General features: G+C 36.0%; 2 protein-coding genes across 4 annotated transcripts; one reads left to right on the top strand and one right to left on the bottom strand.

Annotated features, from left to right (window-relative positions):
• The first annotated feature begins 291 nt into the window (after positions 1 to 291).
• On the top strand, positions 292 to 12,232 carry LOC118057097 (MAG2-interacting protein 2). 3 transcript variants are annotated; one of them, XR_012168000.1, is made up of 12 exons: positions 292 to 523; positions 610 to 823; positions 932 to 1,142; positions 1,227 to 1,438; positions 2,131 to 3,112; positions 3,645 to 4,618; positions 5,030 to 5,118; positions 5,401 to 5,760; positions 6,379 to 7,615; positions 7,778 to 8,043; positions 8,136 to 10,852; positions 11,483 to 12,232. XR_012168000.1 is itself a non-coding variant. In XM_035069557.2 (11 exons), exons 1-11 carry the CDS (start codon positions 434 to 436, stop codon positions 10,758 to 10,760), a joined length of 7,260 nt encoding a protein of 2,419 aa, XP_034925448.1. In that variant the 5' UTR covers positions 292 to 433; the 3' UTR covers positions 10,761 to 10,987. The 3 variants fall into 3 exon arrangements, 1 of the variants encoding a protein (XP_034925448.1); XR_012167999.1 differs by having other exon boundaries at positions 8,136 to 10,965; XM_035069557.2 differs by lacking the exon at positions 11,483 to 12,232 and having other exon boundaries at positions 8,136 to 10,987.
• A 2,946-nt stretch (positions 12,233 to 15,178) lies between these two features.
• On the bottom strand, positions 15,179 to 16,886 carry LOC118057096 (scarecrow-like protein 18). The gene has a single exon (XM_035069554.2). It carries the CDS (start codon positions 16,746 to 16,748, stop codon positions 15,435 to 15,437), a length of 1,314 nt encoding a protein of 437 aa, XP_034925445.1. The 5' UTR covers positions 16,749 to 16,886; the 3' UTR covers positions 15,179 to 15,434.
• Positions 16,887 to 23,048: the final 6,162 nt, after the last annotated feature.

Here is a 23,048-nt window from a genome sequence, read left to right as displayed (position 1 = left end):
AATTTGGATTTTAATTAACATATATATCAACTAAAAGGAATACCAACGACACCTCATTCATTCCAAACTATCAATTACCAAATTAAATTTTAAAATAATATAAAAAAGCCTTACAGTTAGCATTATGTGGAATCCAGCAATTAATTTCACTCCATCAATGGATATATTGTATTATTTGGAAAATTCATATTTCCGAAAAAAAATTAAATTCATAAATTGGATACCAAGCCCAACAATGATGCTACAAGTAAAGCAAAAACGCCGAAAGTTATTACAAATGGGCTTTAAACGCCCAGTCCTTCCTAATTAGCAATGGGCCTTTCTCTTCAAGTTTAGAGAAAGAAGAAGAAGAAAGAAGCATCACCACCCTCCTTCCTTCCGCCGTCTGTTTCTCCGTCTTGTCACACAGAAACGGCGTCGTCTACCATCGTCAATGGCGGAAGACGAAATGCTTTACGAGACACGTCTTCATGTCTCCAGAACTTACATTCCTAATTACCCTCCTCTTCAACACTACAACAAGGTCTCTCGATCTCTCTCTCTTCGCTTTAATCTCTACTTCCTAATCACAATTAACGTATTGATTCGTGTTTTCTGTGAACAATTCAGGTAAACCGGGTCGGTTTTTTGTCGGCAATCAAAGATAAATGGAGTGATTACAGAAATTACAATTCTAATAATTCAAGATTAGCGACAAGAATTAAGAGGAATTTGTCGCTGTTTATATCTCCGAGAGGTGAATATGTTGCTGTTGCAAGTGCAAATCAAATTACGATTTTGTCCAAAGAGAATGATTATCAGCAACCTCACGGCATTTTCACCTGTAAGACTTTAATTGTAGTTACGTTTTAAATTACAAGTTCAGATCATTAATAATTTTTTATTCTTATTTTTTTTTATTCTGTTGATTTGTTTCTGGATTTTATGCCAGGTAGCAGTGGTGGTGTGTTTACGTGCGGGGTTTGGTCAGAAACTCATGGTGTTTTAGGAGTTGTTGATGATAGTGATACGGTTTATTTTATCAAAGTGAATGGGGAAGAGATTACGAGAATTAGTAGACGGCTGTTAAAAGTGAGTTCGTCGATAGCAGGGTTGATTCCGCAGGATGATGATGATAAGGATGCGCAGCGGCGGTCTTGTTTGTAAGTGTTCATGTATTTGTGTGTTGATCATTTGTAAAGTTAAGTGATTTTGATGGATGATTAATTGGTTGAAAAGTTTTTCAGGTGTAGTTTTGTTATTATCACAGCAGATGGATGTCTTCGTCAAATTGAGATTGGTAAAGAGCCAAGTGCTTCTGTTTCAAATAGTGAGGTGAAGTTGCCGGGGAAGTTTCCCAAGGATGTTTTCTGCTTTGACTATAGTTCGGAATGTTTGTTGCTTGTTGCTGTTGGTAGTGCAGTTGGCCTCTCGGAATCAACTGGTGGAAATTCTGCTGGTATGTTTTAGTAATCTTTGGTTTCATTGCGGTACTTTAGAGTTTGAATTTATAGAGAGGTTTGTGTAATTGATGTAATATGATTCAATAAATGTACATTTGACTTGATAGACACCAGAATGCATTGATTTCTCTAGTTTCTGAACAATATCAGAATTTTGAATATCAATTTATCTTATTTTTCTAAGCTTCATGTAGCGGGATGCTTGTCAACTCGTTTATTCTCTTATAATTTTTATCGAATTATACTGAGTTTAAATTTCCAACTATATTCTATATATGCAAGTACCAAAGCATGTTATTGTTTGTAGCCTGACTTGCATTCTTCAAGGGAAGATCTTAGGTTTTAGTCCTGCTAAGCAGATGATTACTTTATTTTTCAGATTTAAATCCCTGTGTCTAGCCCATACATATGGGTACTCACACAGGGTATTGAGATTCTCCATTTTTTTCTTTACTCTCTGGAGCATACTAAAATTGGAAAGGAAAAAAGTAACAAAGAAGTAATATTCTAATTGATATTTTCGTTTATGAAATTGTAATGCAATTCACATAGGCAAAAATGTAGATGGTGAAATTAAAGAAGTACAAGACCACCTCAGGCAGCTTGGAAAGTCATTTTTTTTTACTTTCTTTTCCGTTTTAAATCACATCACATGGTTTTTGAATTTATATTCCATTTTTTTTTTCAGGATCTCGCATTCTTTCTCTTTGGTGTAGAAGTCAAAACTTTGATTTGGAACCATTGTTTTCTATTCAGTTTGAAGGCTTATACTCCAAATCAAAAGATGCCATACTAGCATGTCCAAAGGTGCTAATTTCACCACTTGGCAAGTTTGTCGCCACTTTAGATTTATCAGGATGCTTGCACATTTTCAAGATGGATAAAGAAAGCCGTTCACTTTTGATCTTTGCTGGTGAAGAGAAATTAGGTTCACAAGGAACCAGTAACTTAACAAATGGACAGAATGAGCTTTTAAGTGATGTTGTGGATTTTACTTGGTGGTCTGACCACATCATGACTGTTGCAAAACGTGGTGGCACTGTGACCATGCTTGATATTGTTACTGGCTTGAAGTTTCAAGAGGACAACCATCTATATTCAATTATTGTTTTGGATAGAATACAGCAGTTTCAAGGACACATATTTATTTTAGATAGCAAAATCCCATCTACTCATAGTAGAGAATCAGGTGATGTGCACAATGTAGAGCAGATCATGGGAGACAGAAGTGATCAATTTGATGTTTCCCAGTTGCACTGGAGTCTGATCTCACTTTCAAAGATATCTGTTCCTGAAATGTACAATATCTTAATTAGTAGTCTAAAATATCAAGCTGCCTTGGACTTTGCCGATTGTCATGGCTTGGACAGAGATGAAGTTTTGAAATCTCAGTGGTTGCACTCTGGCAAAGGAAAAGATGATATAAATATGTTTTTGTCCAAAATAAAGGATCACAGTTTTGTCATTTCTGAATGTGTTGATAAGGTTGGACCAACAGAAGATGCTGTAAAAGCTTTACTTTCATATGGGCTGCATGTAACTGATCAGTTCTATTTTTCAGAGTCAAAATCTGATAAAGGGAGCCAGATCTGGGATTTTCGTATCGCTAGACTTCAGCTGCTGCAATTCAGGGACAAGCTAGAGACCTATATGGGGATAAACATGGGCAGGTATTATGTTCTCTGGAAACTCAATACCTTTCTCCCTCATGGTTTGCAAATAATAATAAGATAGAATGTGGCATCAGATCTGGACAACCATTTTGATATATTTTATGAACCTTTACTTGTGAAACAGGCTAAATACCTTGGTGCACATGCATGCTACACAAGTTCCTACAGATGTTGTAGATAAAAAGACATCCTTCTGTTCTTCTTAGATATTGAAGCTGTTTCTATAAGCTACAAGCAGAAAAATCTCATGCAAATTTCTTGATTAAGTTCCAATTTCATATTGTTGTTTAATTTGGATAATTGAAGATGTTAAATCTACATATATGATTTGATTCTTTTCTTTCATATGTGAAAAGCTTTGGTACAATGATTTTATAATGCTATGGGTTTTATTATTATGCTGTTGTTATTTTTATCATTGCTGGAAGTTTCTTGTGTGATTAAAGAAATATTGCATAAAGTGTTCTGGAATTACTTTTAAATTATTAGTTGTATTGACTGACTGCTTATTGACTTAGTCTTTGTGCAGGTTTTCTGTACAGGAATATAGCAAATTCCGTGTTATACTTGTCAGTGAAGCTGCCATAGCACTTGCTGAAAGTGGGAAAATCGGTGCCCTAAACCTCCTCTTCAAGCGTCATCCGTATTCGCTATCTCCTTCAATGTTGAAAATATTAGCTGCTATTCCTGAAACTGTTCCTGTTCAAACCTATGGGCAGCTTCTTCCTGGGAGATCTCCTCCCCCAAGAATTGCTCTTAGGGAAGAAGATTGGGTAGAATGTGAGGAGATGGTAAACTTTGTCAATAGCCCACCGGAGAATCATGAGATTGGCATCCAGATCCGAACTGAGCCCATTGTCAAACTGTGCCTTGGTTATCTTTGGCCGTCATCTAGTGAACTTTCTGAGTGGTACAGGTGTAGAGCTAGAGATATTGATAGCTGTAGTGGCCAGCTTGACAACTGTCTCTTCTTGATTGATTTTGCTTGCCGCAAAGGCATCTCTGAGTTACAGAAGTTTCATGAAGATATTCTATACTTGCACCAGCTCATTTATTCAGATGAAAATGATGCTGACACGTGTTCCAATATGAGCCTTATCTCCTGGGAACAATTTTCTGATTATGAAAAATTCAGAATGATGCTTAAGGGAGTGAAAGAGGAAAATGTGGTAAAAAAACTGCATGATAAGGCAATTCCATTTATGCAAAATAGGTTTCACAACATCCCTTTTACTAAAGATCAGGATATAGACGGGCATTTTCCCTCTGTTCACATGGACGATTCATTTCTGGTTAAATGGCTGAAGGAAATTGCTTCGGAGAATAAACTGGACATATGCTTGATGGTTATTGAGGAAGGATGCAGGGAATTGCATGTTAATGGTTTCTTCAAGGACGAGATTGAAGCTGTAGATTGTGCTTTGCAGTGCATTTATTTGTGCACTGTTACAGATAAATGGAGTATAATGGCTGCCTTATTGACAAAGCTCCCACAGAAGCAAGGTAAAGTCTGTGTAATACATATAGATTCTTATTAACCCCAAGATGTAGTTATGAAACTTACAACTTGACATGGGAATTGGCTAAGAAGATATAGATCATTCCAATTAAGTTCTGCTCTCAAGTTTGGGTTGCTTTTAATTTCAGAAGTTGTGGTAACATGGGTTTTCTTTATCACTTTTCCTGGATCTGGAACTATACTTTTCTTTTTAAGTTCCCCTTGTATATTCAAGAGTCTTGCCTTTAATGACTATTATATTCTGCTGAAGACTGAGATGTATTGAAAGATCAAAACACACAAACAAATGACATATGCATTTATGTGTGCATCTTTATTATTGAGATTGTTTGGCTATCTTTGATTTTGGAATTATCAATGATAAAAAAATAATCGATAGCATTTCACATTAACAGATGTTGGAATATCTATTGAGGGCCTTGAGAAACGACTAAAACTTGCTGAAGGTCATATTGAAGCAGGGAGGCTTTTGGCATTGTATCAGGTTTGTCATTTGTTTTCTATGGCCCATGCTTCTTTTGATCAGGGAATTCATTTCAAGCATCAAATAATGGAATCGTTAGATATATGTTTCTATTCAGGCATCTTCACTCTCTAACATGCTCTTTACTGTAATTTTGTGGAACAATAATGATAAATGAATTTTTTTTTTAGGCTTTCAGCATTCTAAAAGTGAGACTGCAATGCAGATTGTGTGGTCTAGAGCCATTAACTGCTCTTGTAATTTGTTCGCGCTAATGTGATAGCAATGAATTGTTTGTTTCAGGTTCCAAAGCCAATGAAGTTTTTCCTGGAAGCTTATGCAGATGAAAAAGGTGTAAAACAGATTCTCCGTCTTATACTCTCAAAATTTGTTCGGAGACAGCCAGGTCGATCAGATAATGATTGGGCGAACATGTGGCGTGATGTGCAATGCTTGCGAGAGAAGGCTTTTCCTTTCCTTGACCCAGAGTATATGCTTGTGGAATTCTGCAGAGGAATGCTGAAAGCTGGGAAATTTTCTCTTGCAAGAAATTATCTGAAAGGTACAAGTTCCGTAGCCTTAGCATCAGAGAAAGCAGAAAATCTTGTTATTCAAGCAGCACGGGAGTGCTTCTTCTCGGCTTCAAGTCTCTCTTGCTCTGAAGTAAGCACACATGTCAAGCTTTGTTATGGCTTGAGATATCTGGCAATAATTTGACATGTTTTCTCTTTATATATCCATCATAAATCCACTCGTTCTGAATTTGAATATTTATTTAGTATGCTATGTTTTGTTTTGCTAGGAATTGTTACTCTTGTATGTCAGTAGTTATTTTTTATTAGATATCTGTGCAACTGTGAAAATCTTTTGGTTTATTGTTCATCATATGTCAAAAAATGAATTTTCTAGCTATTAACATGTCATATCTTTTTGGTGTGCCTATTTCCACGATACTATAACACACTCATGGAATAAGTAATGGTAACATATGTTATAGTTTTTCTAATTTTTTTTACAAGAAACATTATAATATACAGTAATGTTTTCATCATTTTTATGGGGTGCTATTGAGGTATATATATTATTACAAATATAAATATTTATATATAAACATATTAAAAAAAGCTCTCTGTAAATTCTTTTATTATCACTATTGTATGGTAGTAATTCTGGCTTATTTAGATTTATATTCTAATTGAATTCCAGCTGACATTGATTCGTTTGTCAAATGGCTGTCTTCCTGTATAAATTGATTGATTATGTTTCTGCAACTTGTTTCAGATCTGGAAGGCCAAGGAATGCCTTAATTTATTTCCAAATAGCAGAAATGTTCAGACAGAGGCTGATTTAATTGATGTTCTCACTGTTAAACTTCCCTACCTTGGAGTGACTCTACTACCTATGCAGTTCAGGCAAATAAAGGATCCTATGGAGATCATCAAAATGGCAATCACTAGCCAAGCTGGAGCTTATCTACATGTTGATGAACTCATTGAGGTTGCCAGACTTCTTGGGTTGAACTCTTCAGATGATATATCTACTGTTCAGGAAGCTATTGCTAGAGAAGCTGCAGTGGCAGGTGATCTGCAATTGGCATTTGATCTCTGCCTTGTTCTTTCCAAAAAAGGGCATGGTCCTGTTTGGGATCTATGTGCTGCAATAGCAAGGGGTCCTGCCCTTGAAAATATTGATATAGGCTCTCGAAAGCAGCTGCTAGGTTTTGCTTTGAGTCATTGTGATGAGGAATCTATTGGCGAGTTGCTTCATGTGTGGAAAGATCTTGACATGCAAGGCCAGTGTGAGAATTTGTCTATCTTGACTGGGACAAGTCCGTCCAGCTTCTCATATCAAGGTTCCTCCATTACATCACTCCCAGCTCATGGAATAGAAGAAATAGTTGACCTCAAAGATTGCTCTGAACTGGTTGGAGGAGCAGGCAGTGGATCTCAAAAAGTTTGTTTCAGTAACATTAAAAATACACTTTCTTTTGTTACTAAAAACTGGCATGTGGATAGCGGAACTGATCTGGAATCTTTTTTGCGGGAAAATGGAAAACTTCTATCTTTCGCTGCTATTCAACTCCCATGGTTGCTTGAATTGAGTAAGGAAGCAGAAAATGGTAAGAAATTTTCCAACTTTATTCCTGGAAAGCATTATGTCAGCATAAGAACAGAAGCTGGGGTAACTATCCTGTCCTGGCTGGCAAGAAATGGTTTTGCTCCCAGAGATGATGTTATTGCCTCTCTGGCAAAATCAATAATAGAACCACCTGCTACTGAAGAGGAAGACATCACAGGGTGCTCTTTCTTATTGAATCTCGTGGATGCCTTTAGTGGAGTAGAAATAATAGAAGAGCAGCTAAAGATGCGGGAGAATTACCAAGAAATTTGTAGCATCATGACTGTGGGAATGACATACAGTTTATTACATAACTCTGGAGTTGAGTGCAAGGGTCCGGCTCAGAGGAGAGAGCTGATGCTGAGGAAGTTTAAAGAGAAGCACAAACTACCTAGTTCAGGTGATTGGATTTTGTCCTTTACATGACTTGAAAAATCCACTTGGCATACAATTTCAATATGACCCTATTTATAATATCATCTCTAAATAAAATAACACTAAATGTTATTTCCAGTGCAATGATGGTATTTCTCCTGTTTGTTGTTTTGCCTATTGAATGCAGATGAAATGACCAAAATCGATGAAGTACAGTCCACGTTTTGGAGGGAATGGAAGTTCAAATTAGAAGAAAAAAAACGCATTGCAGAACGATCTAGAGAGTTGGAGAAAATCATTCCTGGAGTTGAAACTGGGCGTTTTCTGTCTGGTGACCTAGACTACATCAAGAGTGCTATTTTCTCCTTGATTGAATCCGTAAAGTTGGAAAAGAAGCACATTATATGGGATGTGTTAAAATTGGTCGATGCCTATGGATTAAATCACACTGAGGTATTTTAGTGTCTGTAAATATCTTTATGCTTCGAGGAGACATCTACTTGATCTCTTGACTTGTTGTATGATGTATTTTCTCTGTCCTGCAGGCGCTACAATGGTATCTAAGTTATTTTCTTGTTTCTGAGGTTTGGACTGATGATGATATTAAGGCTGAAATTTCAGAGGTCAAGGAAGAAATAGTTGGCTGTGGTTCTGAAACCATCAAAACTATCTCCTTGGTTGTATACCCTGCAATTGATGGGTGCAACAAGATACGCCTTGCTTGTATATATGGCCTCCTCTCTGATTGCTACTCGCGGCTGGAAGAAGCTAAAGAATCATTGTCAACAGCTCATCCAAATTCATCTAATTTGTCTGCTCTTGAATTAGCTCATTTGTACAAGGTGTTTGAGCAAGAATGTCAAAGGGTTTCCTTTATTAATAACCTAAACTTTAAGAAGGTTGCTGGATTAGATGGTTTAAATTTGCAGTCTTTCCGAAATGAAGTCTTTTCACATGTTGATGAATTTAGCGTGGAAGCCTTGGCAAAAATGGTACAAGCATTGGTCAGTATCTACACTGATTCAGTACCGGAAGGTCTCATACTGTGGCCAGATGTCTACATACATTATGTGATGAGTTTATTGATGAATTTGGAAAATAGAGTTAGAACAGAGTTTGATGTCAGAAATGCTGAAAAGTTTCAGGACTTTATGAGTGGACTGGAGCAAACCTATGATTTTTGTAGAACATATATCAGGCTTTTGGCACTTTCAGATTCTTTAGATATTATGAAGCAATACCTCACAGTGATTATACGACTGCATGATTCTCATGAGAGTATACCAGATAACTCAAAATGGCAGGATTGCCTCGTCATCCTTTTGAACTTTTGGCTTAAATTGAGCGAAGAAATGCAGGAAATGGCATTAAATGAGAGGTCAGTTGGAAAATTCAGGTTTGATCCAGAGTTCTTATCTAGTGGTCTGAAGGTTTTTATGAGGATGGCGATGGAGGACAGTGTTTCACCAAGTCAGGTCTGGGGCACCTTAATTGGTTATGCAAGTTGTGGTTTAATTGGTGATTTTTCTGTTGAGATACCAATTTTCTGCAGATCTATGTTATATGCTGGTTGCGGGTTTGGAGCCATTTCAGAAGTATTCTTGGAAGCAATGTCGAAGTGTGCCATCAGTTCAGCTCCAACTGCTGACAATGAATCCCTGGATCTTCCTCATCTCTATATAAATCTGTTGGAGCCGATTCTAAGAGATTTGGTTGGTGGATCCCATGAACACCAGAATTTGTATCAATTTTTATCATCTCTGAGTAAGTTGGAAGGCCAAATAGAGGATTTGCAAAGAGTCAGGAATGCAGTTTGGGAAAGAATGGCTCAATTCTCTAATAATTTGGAGCTCCCTAGCCATGTTCGAGTATATGTTCTAGAGATTATGCAGTTCATAACAGGTAGAAACATTAAGGGCTTCCCTACAGAGCTAGAATCTAATCTATTATCATGGGAAGGATGGGATGGGTTGCTCTCTACCAGTAAAAAGAGTGAGACTTCTGCAAATCAGGGGTTGCCTGATCATATAGATACTTCTAGCAGGTTTACAAGTACACTGGTTGCCCTCAAATCATCTCAGCTTGCATCCTCCATATCCCCTAGGATAGAAATTACCTCTGATGATCTCGTGAATATTGAGACTGCAGTCTCTTGCTTCTTGAAGTTGTGTGCATCTTCCTGTACAGAACCTCATTTTGATGCATTGATAGGCATTTTAGAAGAGTGGGAAGGTTTTTTTGTAACGGCAAAAGATGAAGTAGATACCACAGAAGCAGCAGAAGCAGAAAATTGCTGGAGTAATGATGGCTGGGATGAAGGATGGGAAAGCTTTCAGGACGAAGAAGCTCCTGAGAAAGAGAAGACAGAGAATTCTAATCATGTTCATCCTTTACATGTTTGTTGGATGGAAATTATCAAAAAGCTCATCGGGTTGTCCCAGTTTAAGGATGTGTCAAGGCTGATTGATCGATCACTTTCAAAATCTTATGGAATATTGCTTGATGAAGATGACGCTAGGAGCTTGAGCCAGGCTGTACTAGAGAAGGATTCTTTTATGGCTCTAAAAATGGTGCTTCTTCTGCCTTATGAAGCAATACAGTTGCAGTGTTTGGATGTAGTTGAAGACAAGCTGAAACAAGGAGGGATTTCGGACTTGGCTGGCAGGGACCATGAGTTCTTAATGCTCGTGTTATCTTCTGGGGTTATCTCAACTATAATCGCCAAACCCTCTTACAGCACCGCTTTCTCTTATCTCTGCTATTTGGTTGGGAATTTCTCACGCCAGAGTCAGGAAGCTCAGTCATCAACAATCATGAACAAGGGAACAGATGAACATGTAAACACAGAGAAAGACGTGTTATTGCTTTTCAGAAGAATCATGTTCCCCTGCTTCATTTCAGAGCTTGTGAAGGGCGATCAGCAGATCCTAGCAGGATTTCTCATTACCAAATTTATGCACACAAATCCTTCTCTCAGTCTCATTAACATCACAGAGGCTAGTCTTAGTAGGTACTTGGAGAGGCAGCTCCATGCACTGCAGCAAGCTGACTTTTCTGCCCAGGAGATAATTTCCTGCGAAATGTTTAAGAATACAGTCTCCAGATTGACTATCAAGTTGCAAGATCTGATCCAGTCTGCATTGCCATTGATTTCTAGCAATGCTAGATGATAGGCTTGTTAGAAGATTTTCATGTCAGAATAGCAGTTGTATAAACTATCTTATGAACTCTTCATTTTTTCCCTTGAAGGGGGGTAGTGAGGGTATGATTTTAAGAAACCCATCTAGATCACAACACACGTGTGCATTGTTCCTTCCCTGGTTTTGTAAAAGAAGATAGGGTTAGCCTGGTTCTTCGGTCCACTGGCCTTTCCCAGTAAGATTTTTCAATTTTGCAACCTGGAATCGCTTGAACTTTTTTATTGTGTTTCAACTGTAGGATATTTTTGAACCTGTTTTTTCACATCAATATCTCTCTTTTCTGATCAGTTCTTAGTTAGGTTATTTAGTTCTTAAGGAGATATATAAAGACCTGAATTGGATTGGTGCATTCGTGAGAATTTTAGATAGACTATTATTTGTCTAAGCAAATGTGTTTAACCGCTAAATGTATTGGAAAGCCTACTGCTATAACATTCATTTATAGTCTTTTGGTTTGAAATGTTTCCATGGCCTTTTCCTTCAACTGTGTTTATTATGTTAAGTTTCTTTTTTTGGGCAGTATGGGAGCTGGAAATTTATCTGGTTTGAAAGATTAATAATCTATTTTGTTTGCGATAAAGGACAATATGAGCTTGAACCCTTTTCTTTTGTGGATAATCTATATTTCTATGTTGATTTATGCCATTTTTGAGGAAATAAACTTATTTGTTTTTCCCTCGAATGTTTTGCAGGTGCCAATCCTCCCAGGTGATGCTTATGCCATCAACAATGCCTTGTCGGCTGATGATTATGAAACCTGTCTCAAACTTTTGGCTCATACTGGCGTGGTAGATAAATCTTCATTGAGTGGATTCCCGAAGTTTGATCGGATGCTTATCGGCACGGGTCCGGTTGGGCATGTAGCTTCTCTTTTCCCTAGACATCCACTCCTCAAGGAAAATCAGGAATGGGTTGCATCAGTCTCTCCAAAACCACGTCCGGAGAGAATCACCTTCACTTTAATTCCCTGTGATCAATTCTTCTGAACATATTGCACTTGTGTGTGGCGCTGGTAAAGCCGGGGTGGTGGAATCAGCAGTGGGAAATACTCAGAATTCTGATGCAAATGCTTCAAAGCTGCAGGATTGCATGTCTTAGCTGATGATTTCATCCCGTCCAAGTATATATAATATATATAGAACTAGCAGCATGTTTGTTTTCTCCTGTGTGGTTGATGATCAACAATGGACGTGCCTTCAGAATACAGAGATTCGCCTCCCAAGTCCTCAACCTTCCTGCCTGTGGAGTTCTCAGGGGCGATAATATCTTGTCAGCTTTTCCAAAGTTTACACACACACACCCACACCCACACCATTTTCTGTCATAAATTTCTAATGATTGTTTTATCTTAATTATTGTTTGATAATTACCAACACCCTAAATATACATTGCTTTTGATAAAAACTTTTTATCAAAATAATATTATTTTTTAAATTCATCAATATTGTTGATTTGGCCTTGTTTTACTAAGTTAATTGAATTACAAGTTAATCTCTCAAATCAATATTTAGTTTCATCAAGTCAATATGTATTTTTGGGTTCAAATTAAACCTCTAATCTAATTTAGTTTTTTAACCATGGATTTCTTAGATTTGAATTATAGACTAAATTGGATTTACCCTTTTGACAAACCATGATTCCCATTCGCTTACCCTTTCAAAGCCCCAAGATGTACAGGTTGTCTTAGTCTTCCCCCTTCACGACTTCTCTGTAACCCGTAACATAGCCAAGCTCCCTGCTAAATTTCATCTCTTGCGTCATGCCACAAGTATGCCTCATTTACGTCGTCAAATATTTGCAGGGCTTTCTTCTACAATGGAAATAAACCTTCTCTCTCTTTTGTTTTGGAGTTTCATTGGGCTGCACTAAACAAAAACTTTTCGATAAAACTGAGGATTTATTAAATGTTATCAAATAATAATTGATATTTAGGTATAATTCAGAAAGAGGTTCTTTCTTTGATGTTTCATATTACATTACTGATTTAATTAACATTTGGACATGGTGTGTGTGTGTGTGTGTGTGTGTTTGATTATTTGAAATTTAAGTTTGATTCTTGTTGTCTTCTGTCCGTTTGTCAACAACAATTTCACTTCTCATTTATTTAATGCGATCCTTCACCACTTCAATTAATTCTGTTATTACTTGTGTCCTTTCATATTATATCCAATTTAGAGTGATGCCGAGAGATTTCTTACGTAAATCTACCTATAGTTGAAGGACAACATGCTAGCTTTCCGACATGTTGTGCCCAAGTACAAGAGATCTTGAGCTGAAATGAATGGCTAACTACTCATGTCAAGAAATATTGACGACAGAGGAGAGGAGGATAGGGATATAAGCTCTCCCTTTCGTGTACCTATGATTCATATGCTTATTAAGCTAGATATTTATATTTTAAAGTAGCCATATAATTTCTAATAAGGATTAGGGTTTCGGTGTAGGAATTGTATACATAAAAATACCTAGTTTAATTTTTCAGTACGAATTTGATAACTAGGTTTAAATATAGTTGTAATTTTAAAGTTTGTGAAATTCTAAGCTCATCGTTTCCATTATACGCGGCGTAAACTCATCACATATTTACATGATCCTCAATATGCTTGTATTCTATGTATGTATTAGTTGGCTCATTTTCCCCTTATATTAAAATATATTTAATTAGTTTGAGCTTGCACATGAGTCACCCTTCCTGGAAAATGCTCTGAGAAAAAAGATAGCTGCTTCCATTCCATCTATAAAGCTCATCTCACCAAGACTCGCTTGTTTTAATTAGTGTTACTATTGAACCATGATCCTGCTTAAATACCCACACAGTTCTGTCAAAAACTCGTCATTCACCTTTGCATTCATCATATTTGTGTGTGTGTGATGAATAGTCGTTCCCTTGCATATTGTGTTGGTTCCTGTTGATGACGCCTCGCTAATTAAGGCTTGAATTCTTATTGCACGAGTTGATATGGAATTGGCACCAAAGGGACAACGATACTGCAGACAAGTTCAGAAACAAATCTTACACATTTGCTGTCACTGTTACTTTGTTTTGGGAATTGTTGTTCTTATTTCTTGTTTATAATATGATTTCTAAAAGCATTATATACTGTCATGGAAATGGTCAGTAGGCAACCATAATTTATTTTTATTTTTTTATCATGCAACATATATGAATCGATGTGGATTTCAGTTTTGATTTTTTTTTTATTAGTCCCTTGCAATTTAAATAAAAGTTGAGGTCCTAACTCATATAAAATTATTGAATATATATATATATGATGAGTTGCTTATTGGTGATCAAGAGTGAGACGCGACTAGCTAGCCAGGAGAGTTAGAAAGAGACCTAGTATACATGAGTTGCTTATTGCTTATAGTGTGAATAGTACTCTTGCATGTATGATCAAATGACAGATGAGTTAGTAGTGATGATAGAAATAGGAAAAGCAGAGGGCAGCACAGTAGCAGCACGGCAGGAGATTACGTCTCCATGGGTGCACCAACCCTAGCTAGCGGTAGCTAAGCCGTATAACATGTCTTTGGCTTGAACACGCAAACTAAGATTTTAGATTTTTCCATGCTAGCTAGTGACCATCTTTTCAGTGTCAGCTATCAGAGAGGAACCATTAGTAAGCTGCTAAAAGCTTATCGTGCCATCTTCCTTCTGTTTTATATGTATATATATGTATATGTATGGAGATTGTGATAAATTACAAGACCAGGAAACCACAGGACCATCTTTCTTCTGCCTTCTAATTAATTCTCTAATATATTACAGCCCTTCCCTTCCTGGCATCATCATGCCAATGGCCATGCAAAGAGGTGCATGTTTAGAAAATATGGGAGAATTTTAAATATAGTACAGGCTTAGTTTTGATGTGTTGCATGCATGGCATTAGAGGAGGCAAGGTATAGGCAAGAAAAAGGTTTATTTTGGTAACTTCGATGATTTTGTTGCTGGGGAGACAAGGGGCAGTATTAGGGTACCCATTAATGGTGCGAGTATGAACGACAGCAATAGGAATATACGGGTAACTTGGTGCTAAAAACAAGAAGAAAACCCTAGTTCAAGCTCATGTTCATTCATCCCCTCGATCTAAAAAGTTGAAACCACAGCTACCTAGCTATATAGCTAGCTATATTCAACAAGACAAGGGAGTTTCGGGAACCAAACGTGGGCTCTTTTCTCGTCATTTGCTTGCAAGTTAGTAAAACTGATCAAGCATCATCATGGATAGAGCTTATGTATATTCCAATTAAGTAAAGCTAGCATTATTAATTATAATTAAAGATTGAAATATAACAACCTCAACATTGCACTAATATTTAATTAATTAGCAGACAATTAAACATAATCTTCTGAGAAAATGCTGCTAAATGCTTTGATACTGCTTAATTTGTCAGTGGAAACTGACTGTGACCTTCCTCGATATAATATTGATGCTGTGTTCATGCTAAATACAAAACATCGATTGTTCTAGCTGAATTAATTAATTAAGAAACAAAGAAATTAAAAAGTTTACTCCTGATCTACATATAAGACAGATAATTATATAATACTACATTCATATAGGAGAACTAGCATTGATGTATAAGAGGAGACATTAATGATTAGTTAGAAGAAGGCTATTGATATTTTAGCATGCACGCTAGCTAGTGCCAGGAAGAGATAGAGAAGAGGGAATGATTCTGCCAACCTAAGAAGAAAGCATTTTTGAGAATCTGAAGCTGATAACCCTCTGAAGGATAATGGAGCCTTAGCAAGAGCTTGGCCTGGGAAAGTGCGAAGGGACTCAATGGAACTTTGTTAAACCCTACACTCTTCAGCATCATTTCCCAAGTCTCAAACTTCTGGTGCCTTTCTCTTCTTCCTTCTCCCTCCGCTGCTACTATGTCCATTATCTCTCTCCCAAACCATATCTGCTCAACTGCCAGTCTCTCCCTGTTTTTTGGTGGGAGGGTTGCCTCTAGGGAGTCAAAGAGAGCTTTGTAGTGATCCAAGGCCTCCAGGAATCTATGCAAGAAGAGAGGCTGGTTGTGGTTGGCTTCCCTTTCAGCAACTGTCACCACCCTAGGGTTCAAGGCCTTGATTTTATGGAGAAAAAGGAGGAGTTCGCGAGAATGATCCTTAAGGAACCTGTGAAGATACAACACGCAGTTCACGGCTAGGGCTTCATCTGGGAGAAGAGTAATTGCTGAAGGGAGATAGAGGGCAAGAGAGGTAGGGTCATTGTTGAGAAGAAGAAGAGGATGGAATTGGAACCTGAGGCCCAAGGACTGAGCAAATTTCAAAAGGCGGTCTCCAGTCCTGTGTAGAATGTTCAAATCATGTCCAGTTCCAGTGATTCGAAGCATAGGAGGATGATGAAGAGTGTTGTTGGGTCGATCAGCTAAAGCTTGCATCAATGGAGGCCATTGCACCCCATGCATGATATCAAAGTCTATGATGTGAATGGCTTGCTGCCCTCCTTGTACGGCTTCCAAGATTGCCTGATTGGCTGTTAGATGGCTGAATCTTATGAATGGGGTGATCTGATTCAAGGACAAATAGCAAGACCGAAGAGTCTCCTGATCCGAATCATAGTTTTTCAACATCTTATTATTAGTACCACAAGGGGGAGGAGAAGTATTAGCTATGTTGTTGATATTGAAAACACGAGGGGCAGGAGCAGGAGCAGTACTAGGGGGGATGCCATGGCGATCGAGGCGGAGAGAAAGGGCTCGAACAAATTGATAGACCAACCTCTCAATAGAGTCACCACAAGGAGAAGAGTTGGAGGACAAAATGGAGAGGAGGCGTTTCGCGGCGGAGTAGTCAGATTGAGAGATGAGGTCTGCACAGGTGACTAGCAATTGACGCAATTGAAATGGTGTTTGTGGCCGCGGAATCTCTTCTTCTTGACCTTGAACATGGGAAGTAGATGAACTCATGAGCTGTGACTGTGACTGCAACTGTGAGCCAAGCATAGTGGTCTACGCTAGAATCCAGCTGGTGACCTGCCTTGGCTGAAGCTTAAAATGCATCAGGTCAAGAGTTCTTTCACAACTTGGTCAAAAAATAGAAAAAAGATTTATCAAACAGTGAACCGTAAAACGCAGCCTGTGCTGAGCTTGGTGTGAAAAAGGGAGATTTAATGGCGACAGAAACCAGCAGTCGGTCGTGGGTTGACATGGGCAGCAGGAGAGGTGAAAACCAATTAAATACATTCGTCTGCCTCTACCTGCTACTGCTGCAGCAGCAGCTGCACCTCCCCTACCTCATCTTCCTCCAAGCTAGCAAGATACTCCAGTAATTAATTCTGTGTCTAAGGGTGCATGGACTCATTAGACGTCTACTGTTTAATTAGATGGATCAATTCTAAGGATAGACGCTGTAGTTAAAAAGAAGAATTAGGAGTATAGTACTATAGTGTGTTTGATTTTGTGTTTTAAAAATATATTTTTAAAAAATATTAATTATACAGTATTATTAAAAAAGATATTATCTGCAGATATTAAAATAAAAAATAATAACAATTAGGTGGACCTATCTAAGTATAAGTCATGTTACAGGTAGGTAGACGTAGTACGACGTACGATCCTGAAAGAACAGTGAATCCCATCAATCTTTGTGTTGTGTTGCAGACTTTGGAATTTGCTCAGGGCCCGGGAAATTATATAATTATTATACATGGAACGTGTTTGATGAGTGTTTTTTGGCCGGTAGTTTTTGCCTTTTTTTTTCCAAAAACAAATTGCTATTTATTTTAAAAACTATTGAATTAATATTTTTTATACATGTTTTTTTTTAAATGTATTTGATATGAAACTAAAAATATAAAAAATTATTTTAATATATTTTTAATTAAAAAACACATCCAATGTTAAGCTAGATTCCTTTTATGAATTGAAAATTTCATAATGAGTTTTGATTTGGAAATCTTTCTTCTTTAAGCTAAAACAATGACATGTATAAACAAGTGATGAAATTCTTACAAGTACTACTAAAATAGTGGATTGAGATGTAGTTTTGACTTGATTATTCATCCTTTATTTTGTTTAATAAAAGTTAGAGCTTGATTTTTTATATACAGAAATTAATTTTATTTTTAGTGTTGAAAGTATTTATTTTTAAATAAATATTAAATAGAAAGCGCAGGAAATGAAACTTAGATTATGATATTATTGATATATTGTAATTAGACTTGTTTCAAATTTTTTTCTTTTAGTTTTTTTTTTTAAATTTATTTGTTTTTCTGACTATTATCCAAACAATTATTTCATTAATAAATCAATCATTATTATAAAACAAATAAGGTAATTCTTATTTCAATACCCTCCATTCTTTTTTCGTGAAGAAAAATGAAAATAGATTTACATGGTCGTGCTGGGTTATTTTTTCCCTAGTTTAGCCAACGTCATATATATATATATGCACGAGAGAGCTTTCAAAATTGCAATTCTATAACATCTTCATGCAGCTACTCTTCTAGTCTTTGGTTTCTTTCCAATCAGTAGGATGATAAGTTATTATTAAAGATAAAACAAACGTAAATTATATATATAAAAAATGGTTATGTAAAATTACAGTCTTTATATACATTACAAAAGAGAGGTAATCAAACGCTATCATCAAGGATTCCAAGTCTAGATTATCATAATTTTAAAAATTATTTAATTTTTATTATTTAAACTTATTTTTTATATCGAATTATGTTAAAAATTTAGGTTTAAAAAAGCTATAATTTATAAAATTTTTAATCTATTTCTGTAAACTTCAATAGTTAAAAAAAAGGAATACTAAATTCATCACTCTTTGTTAACATGGTACACCATGTTAATAATAGTTTATTTGAAAATATAATAAATATTATTTTTAAAATTATTTTTATTCAAAATATATATTAAAATAATATATTTTATTTTTTATATTAACATATAAAAATAATTTTAAGATATAAAAAAATAATTTTAAACAAAAATTTTAAAAACTTTCGAGAAACCAGTTTCAACAGTACTCCACCACCCTGAGGGTGCAAAAGGAATTAATGTTGGCTGATCCAAACTAAATACATCCAAGATTGCAATAATTACAAGTGGGCCTCGGTAGAGAGCATCAAAAGTCTTGTATGATTACAAAGAAGTGAGTATCGACAGAAATAGAAAAAGCAGAGTTCAGCAGCAGCAGCAGCAGCAGGAGGAGGAGGAGGGTAACGTCTAAATCAGATTGAAAGCTATATATTATATAAAAAATAAAGGGAATGATTTGATTCTATCTATCACTGTTCATGGCTTGCAAATATTGCCATAGCATGCCATGCGTGCACTAACCCTAGCTAGCTAGATATAGTCTTAACATGAACACGCGAACTAAAAGTTATAGGGACTATCTCATCAGTGTCAGCTATCAAACAGGACGCAGCAGCTTGCTGCTAAAAGCTTGTGGTGACAAAACAAAATAAATAAATAACCATGGACGTACAGAACACGAGAGAGATCCATCATCCATCCCTAGCTTACAGTAGAGCAGGAGGAGGGTTTTGATCACGTGTGTGTGTGTGTGTGTGTGGGGTTTGCATGGTGTTAGAGGAGGCAAGAAAAAGGTCTATTTTTAGGGAAGTTCGATGATTTTGTAGTTGATGAGGGGACAGGGGATAAATATTAGCGCTAATTAATTAACGGTGTTAATCTGGAAGACAGCAATGGGTGTATGTATAGTGAGGAAAACAAGAAGATGCTGCCTGCAATGTACTTAAAGTTAGAGATTGTAGGAGATAAGATTTCTGAATATATTAGGAAGTTTAAACAAGAGAGATAACAGCCCTCCTCTTCTATTTATACGTGTAGGATTGTGTACAGTAACAAACATACGATGTACACAGACTTATCCTATACAAAGCAAATATGTGAAATAATCCTGTAATTCCTATAAAACTTTTTATAATATGCCCCTTCAGGAGGCTAAAGGTGAAGAATCCATATAAAGTTTGGATTGAAGATAAGCAAATACAGCATGAGAAAGAGGCTTGGTAAGAATAAATAAGTAGCACTTAAATTATCATACTAGAATATAGTCTAGAATATAGTCATAGGAGTATGAGAAAACAAAAAATCTAAAACAAAAAAATGAAGCAACAAAATCTCAGTAGTACTATCAACTAGAGCTTTATATTTTACTGCAGTTGAAGATCTAGTCACTATTCTTTACTTTCTGAACTTCTATGAGATATGTGTATTATCGAGATTCACTAAGTAACTGTCAATGGATTTTCGATCATCAACACTACTAAACCAATCAACATCAGTGAAATCATACAAAGAGATACGGGTAATATGCAACCTATAGAAGGTTCTACCTCTTAGAAAACATAAGATATGTTTGATAAGAGACCAATAACCTTCAGAAAAAAAATACATAAATTGACATGTCTTATTGACAGCATAACAAATATTTGGTTTTGTAAAAGTGAGATATTAAAGAGTATCAACAATCTGTCTATACCGTGTAGAATCAGAATATAAAGTACCAAAAGCCAAAGCCAACTTAAAAGAGGAAGCAACATGCGTGTCTACATGTTTATAGGAAGACATGCAACTCTATGAAGGATAGTAAGGATATATTTGTGTTGTGTGAGCATGAATCACATGAAGGTGTGTTTAAATTCAATCCCTAAAAAATAATGCATAAAGCTTAAGTCCTAAAGTTTAAACTATGAATTCAGCAATTGAATCAATTGTTTAAACATAACTAGATTGCTCCTAGTAAGCAAAAAGTCATCCATATACATACGTAAGAAAGACATAGCATCACCCATAACTAAAATAAACAATGATGTATCAACTTTAGAGGAAAAAAATGAGAGAAAGAAGGTAATCATCGAGCCTAGTATACTATTCTCAAGGGGTCTATTTTAAGCTGTATATAGACTTATAAAGGCAACAAGCATGAAAGGATAGAGTAGGATGACTAAATCTAGATGGTTGCTCCGTATACACCTTTTCATAAAGGATCTCATTTAAGAAGGCATTATAAAAATAAAGCTGATTAATAAACCAACCACGAGAAATAACAATAGTGAGTACTAACTTCATAGTAACAGGTTTAACTATAGGACTGAAAGTTTTTTAAAAGTCAATCCCCTCTTGTTGTGTAAACTCTTTAACAACTATACGAGCTTTGTATTTTTCAATATTGCCATCTACTCGCCTTTTAATTTCATACACCTAATTATTACTAACAACATTCATGTACGATAGAAAAGGAACAAGAATCCGTGTACCTTTTGAGGGCAACGCCTGAATCTCATCTTACATGGCCTAATGCCATGCTGAATACTTTGTGGCTTTTTTGAAGGTTAGCGGTTCCCTGTTAAGAGGAGAAGTAATCAAAGAATTTAAAGGCATCGACACATTAAGGTTAGCATGCTTAGGTTACCGTAGACAATGAACTATGAGATGAAATCAGGAAGGTTATGTTGGAGGCACTTGATCACTATTTGATACATGTTAAAGATTAAAGTTAGAAAGATCAATTACTAGATTTAACCTAAGAGGAGACACAGATAAGGGAGAATCCAGTACTGGACTAGGCTATAGAAGATGAGACAACACATGTTAAGGATATGACCTTGATGAAAGAGAAGTAGTACCTAGAGAAGCAGAAACCATACCTTCACAGTGATTAATAAAAGAGGAGCAAATTGGAGACGGATTATCAGGACAATTGCTCACGGGAATAAGTTGTGGAGAGGTGTTGTTCACAGGGTTTGTCATAGTTTGATGAGAGATGTAAGTTGTAGATGAGGGACATAGATGAACATGATTATTATGTATAGGAATAGATTTTGGCGAAGTGTTGGCTTCGGGGTTTGTTTTAGGTCAAAAGGAGGTGTAAGCCGTAAGTGATGGAAAAGATGTCAAGGCTGTTAGGGATGTTGTCATGGATGATAAAGGGAATGATATTATATGTTTATAATATATGAAGGTAAACACATTTTTATGGAACTAAACATGTCGTGCAATGTATATATGATTGGAAGATAAATCAAGACATTTATAACCCAAGTAAGAGGCATTATAACCAAGAAACACACAAGAAGCATGACAAAAATCTAATTTGTATCTATTATAGGGATGAGGCAATGAAAAAAACAAACACTTGAAAATACAAAGAAAGCTATAATCAGGAGAAGACTTCAAAAAGCTTTCAAATGGTGTGCAATGCATGTGACTAATTTGATAGACAACTGTTTTAAAGGCATAACTCTAAAACTAAGCAATAATTTAATATTTTTTTATATATTTTTGGATGTTTTTAATATGTTATCACTTAAAACATAAAAAAATACTTGAAAAATATCAATACATATATTTTATAAAAGTATTTAGATCGCATTACTAAAACTCACACTTCAATATTTTTATAGAGCATAGGATATATATAAAATATTTAGGAAAAAAACATTGAGTGTAGGTGAAATTAAGAGTAAATGTTTGGTATTTGGAATTGGGATAATGTGGACACCATAAATGGGTAAATTCTACAAATGTCTTAGATTGGGAATATCCTAAACTAGGCATTTTTTTATGCCAAAGAGGAATAATGTTTTTCGAATCAGTTCAATTGGATGTTGCGGCATATGTTGGGAACAATTATGAAACATGAACATAATTTTTTTATTTGCTCATTTAATTTAAAGTATTTTCAGGCCAGCTAGAACGTCAATGAAGACTGAAAACATATTTTTTTATATCAGTTTAGTGTATTAAAAAAAATTAATAAATCTTCATGATTTTTGTTTATATAAACAAAATATAGTTAAGACCTAGAAAAGGCAACAACAACTACATACCCAAGTGGTTTGCGGAACAAAAACAACAGGAAAAACAACATAACCAGGACATGAAAACATCTTGTGTTTTGGCTATAACCAGGACATTAAATTCAGTACTGAATTTAATGTATGGAGTTCCCAAAAAAGGAAAAAAATAAGTAGAGAGAGGAGAGAAGAAAAGGGAAAGCTATAATGAAGAGAAGATTGAGATTGAAGAGTAGCTGTGGAACAAGATTGATATCCTCGGCAGCAACACGCAAAGCCATAAATGCGTATAAGAGAGAGCTGCTTCTCTTCTAAATGTATTCAAGTCTCAAGCCTCAACGCTGCTAGCTGCTCAGGCACCTCCTCTTGTCGCTTTGCTTGTCCCATTAATCTACTCTTGGAATTGATTCCTTTCCTTTTCATTTCACAGTGAAAGATACTCTCCAATTATAGGCCAGAAATTAATAAA

The sequence above is a fragment of the Populus alba genome, chromosome 15, assembly GCF_005239225.2.
Source record: "Populus alba chromosome 15, ASM523922v2, whole genome shotgun sequence".
NCBI lineage: Eukaryota > Viridiplantae > Streptophyta > Magnoliopsida > Malpighiales > Salicaceae > Populus > Populus alba.
The sequence above is the reverse complement of the archived record's forward strand: the minus strand, read 5'-3'. Positions and strand labels throughout refer to the sequence as shown.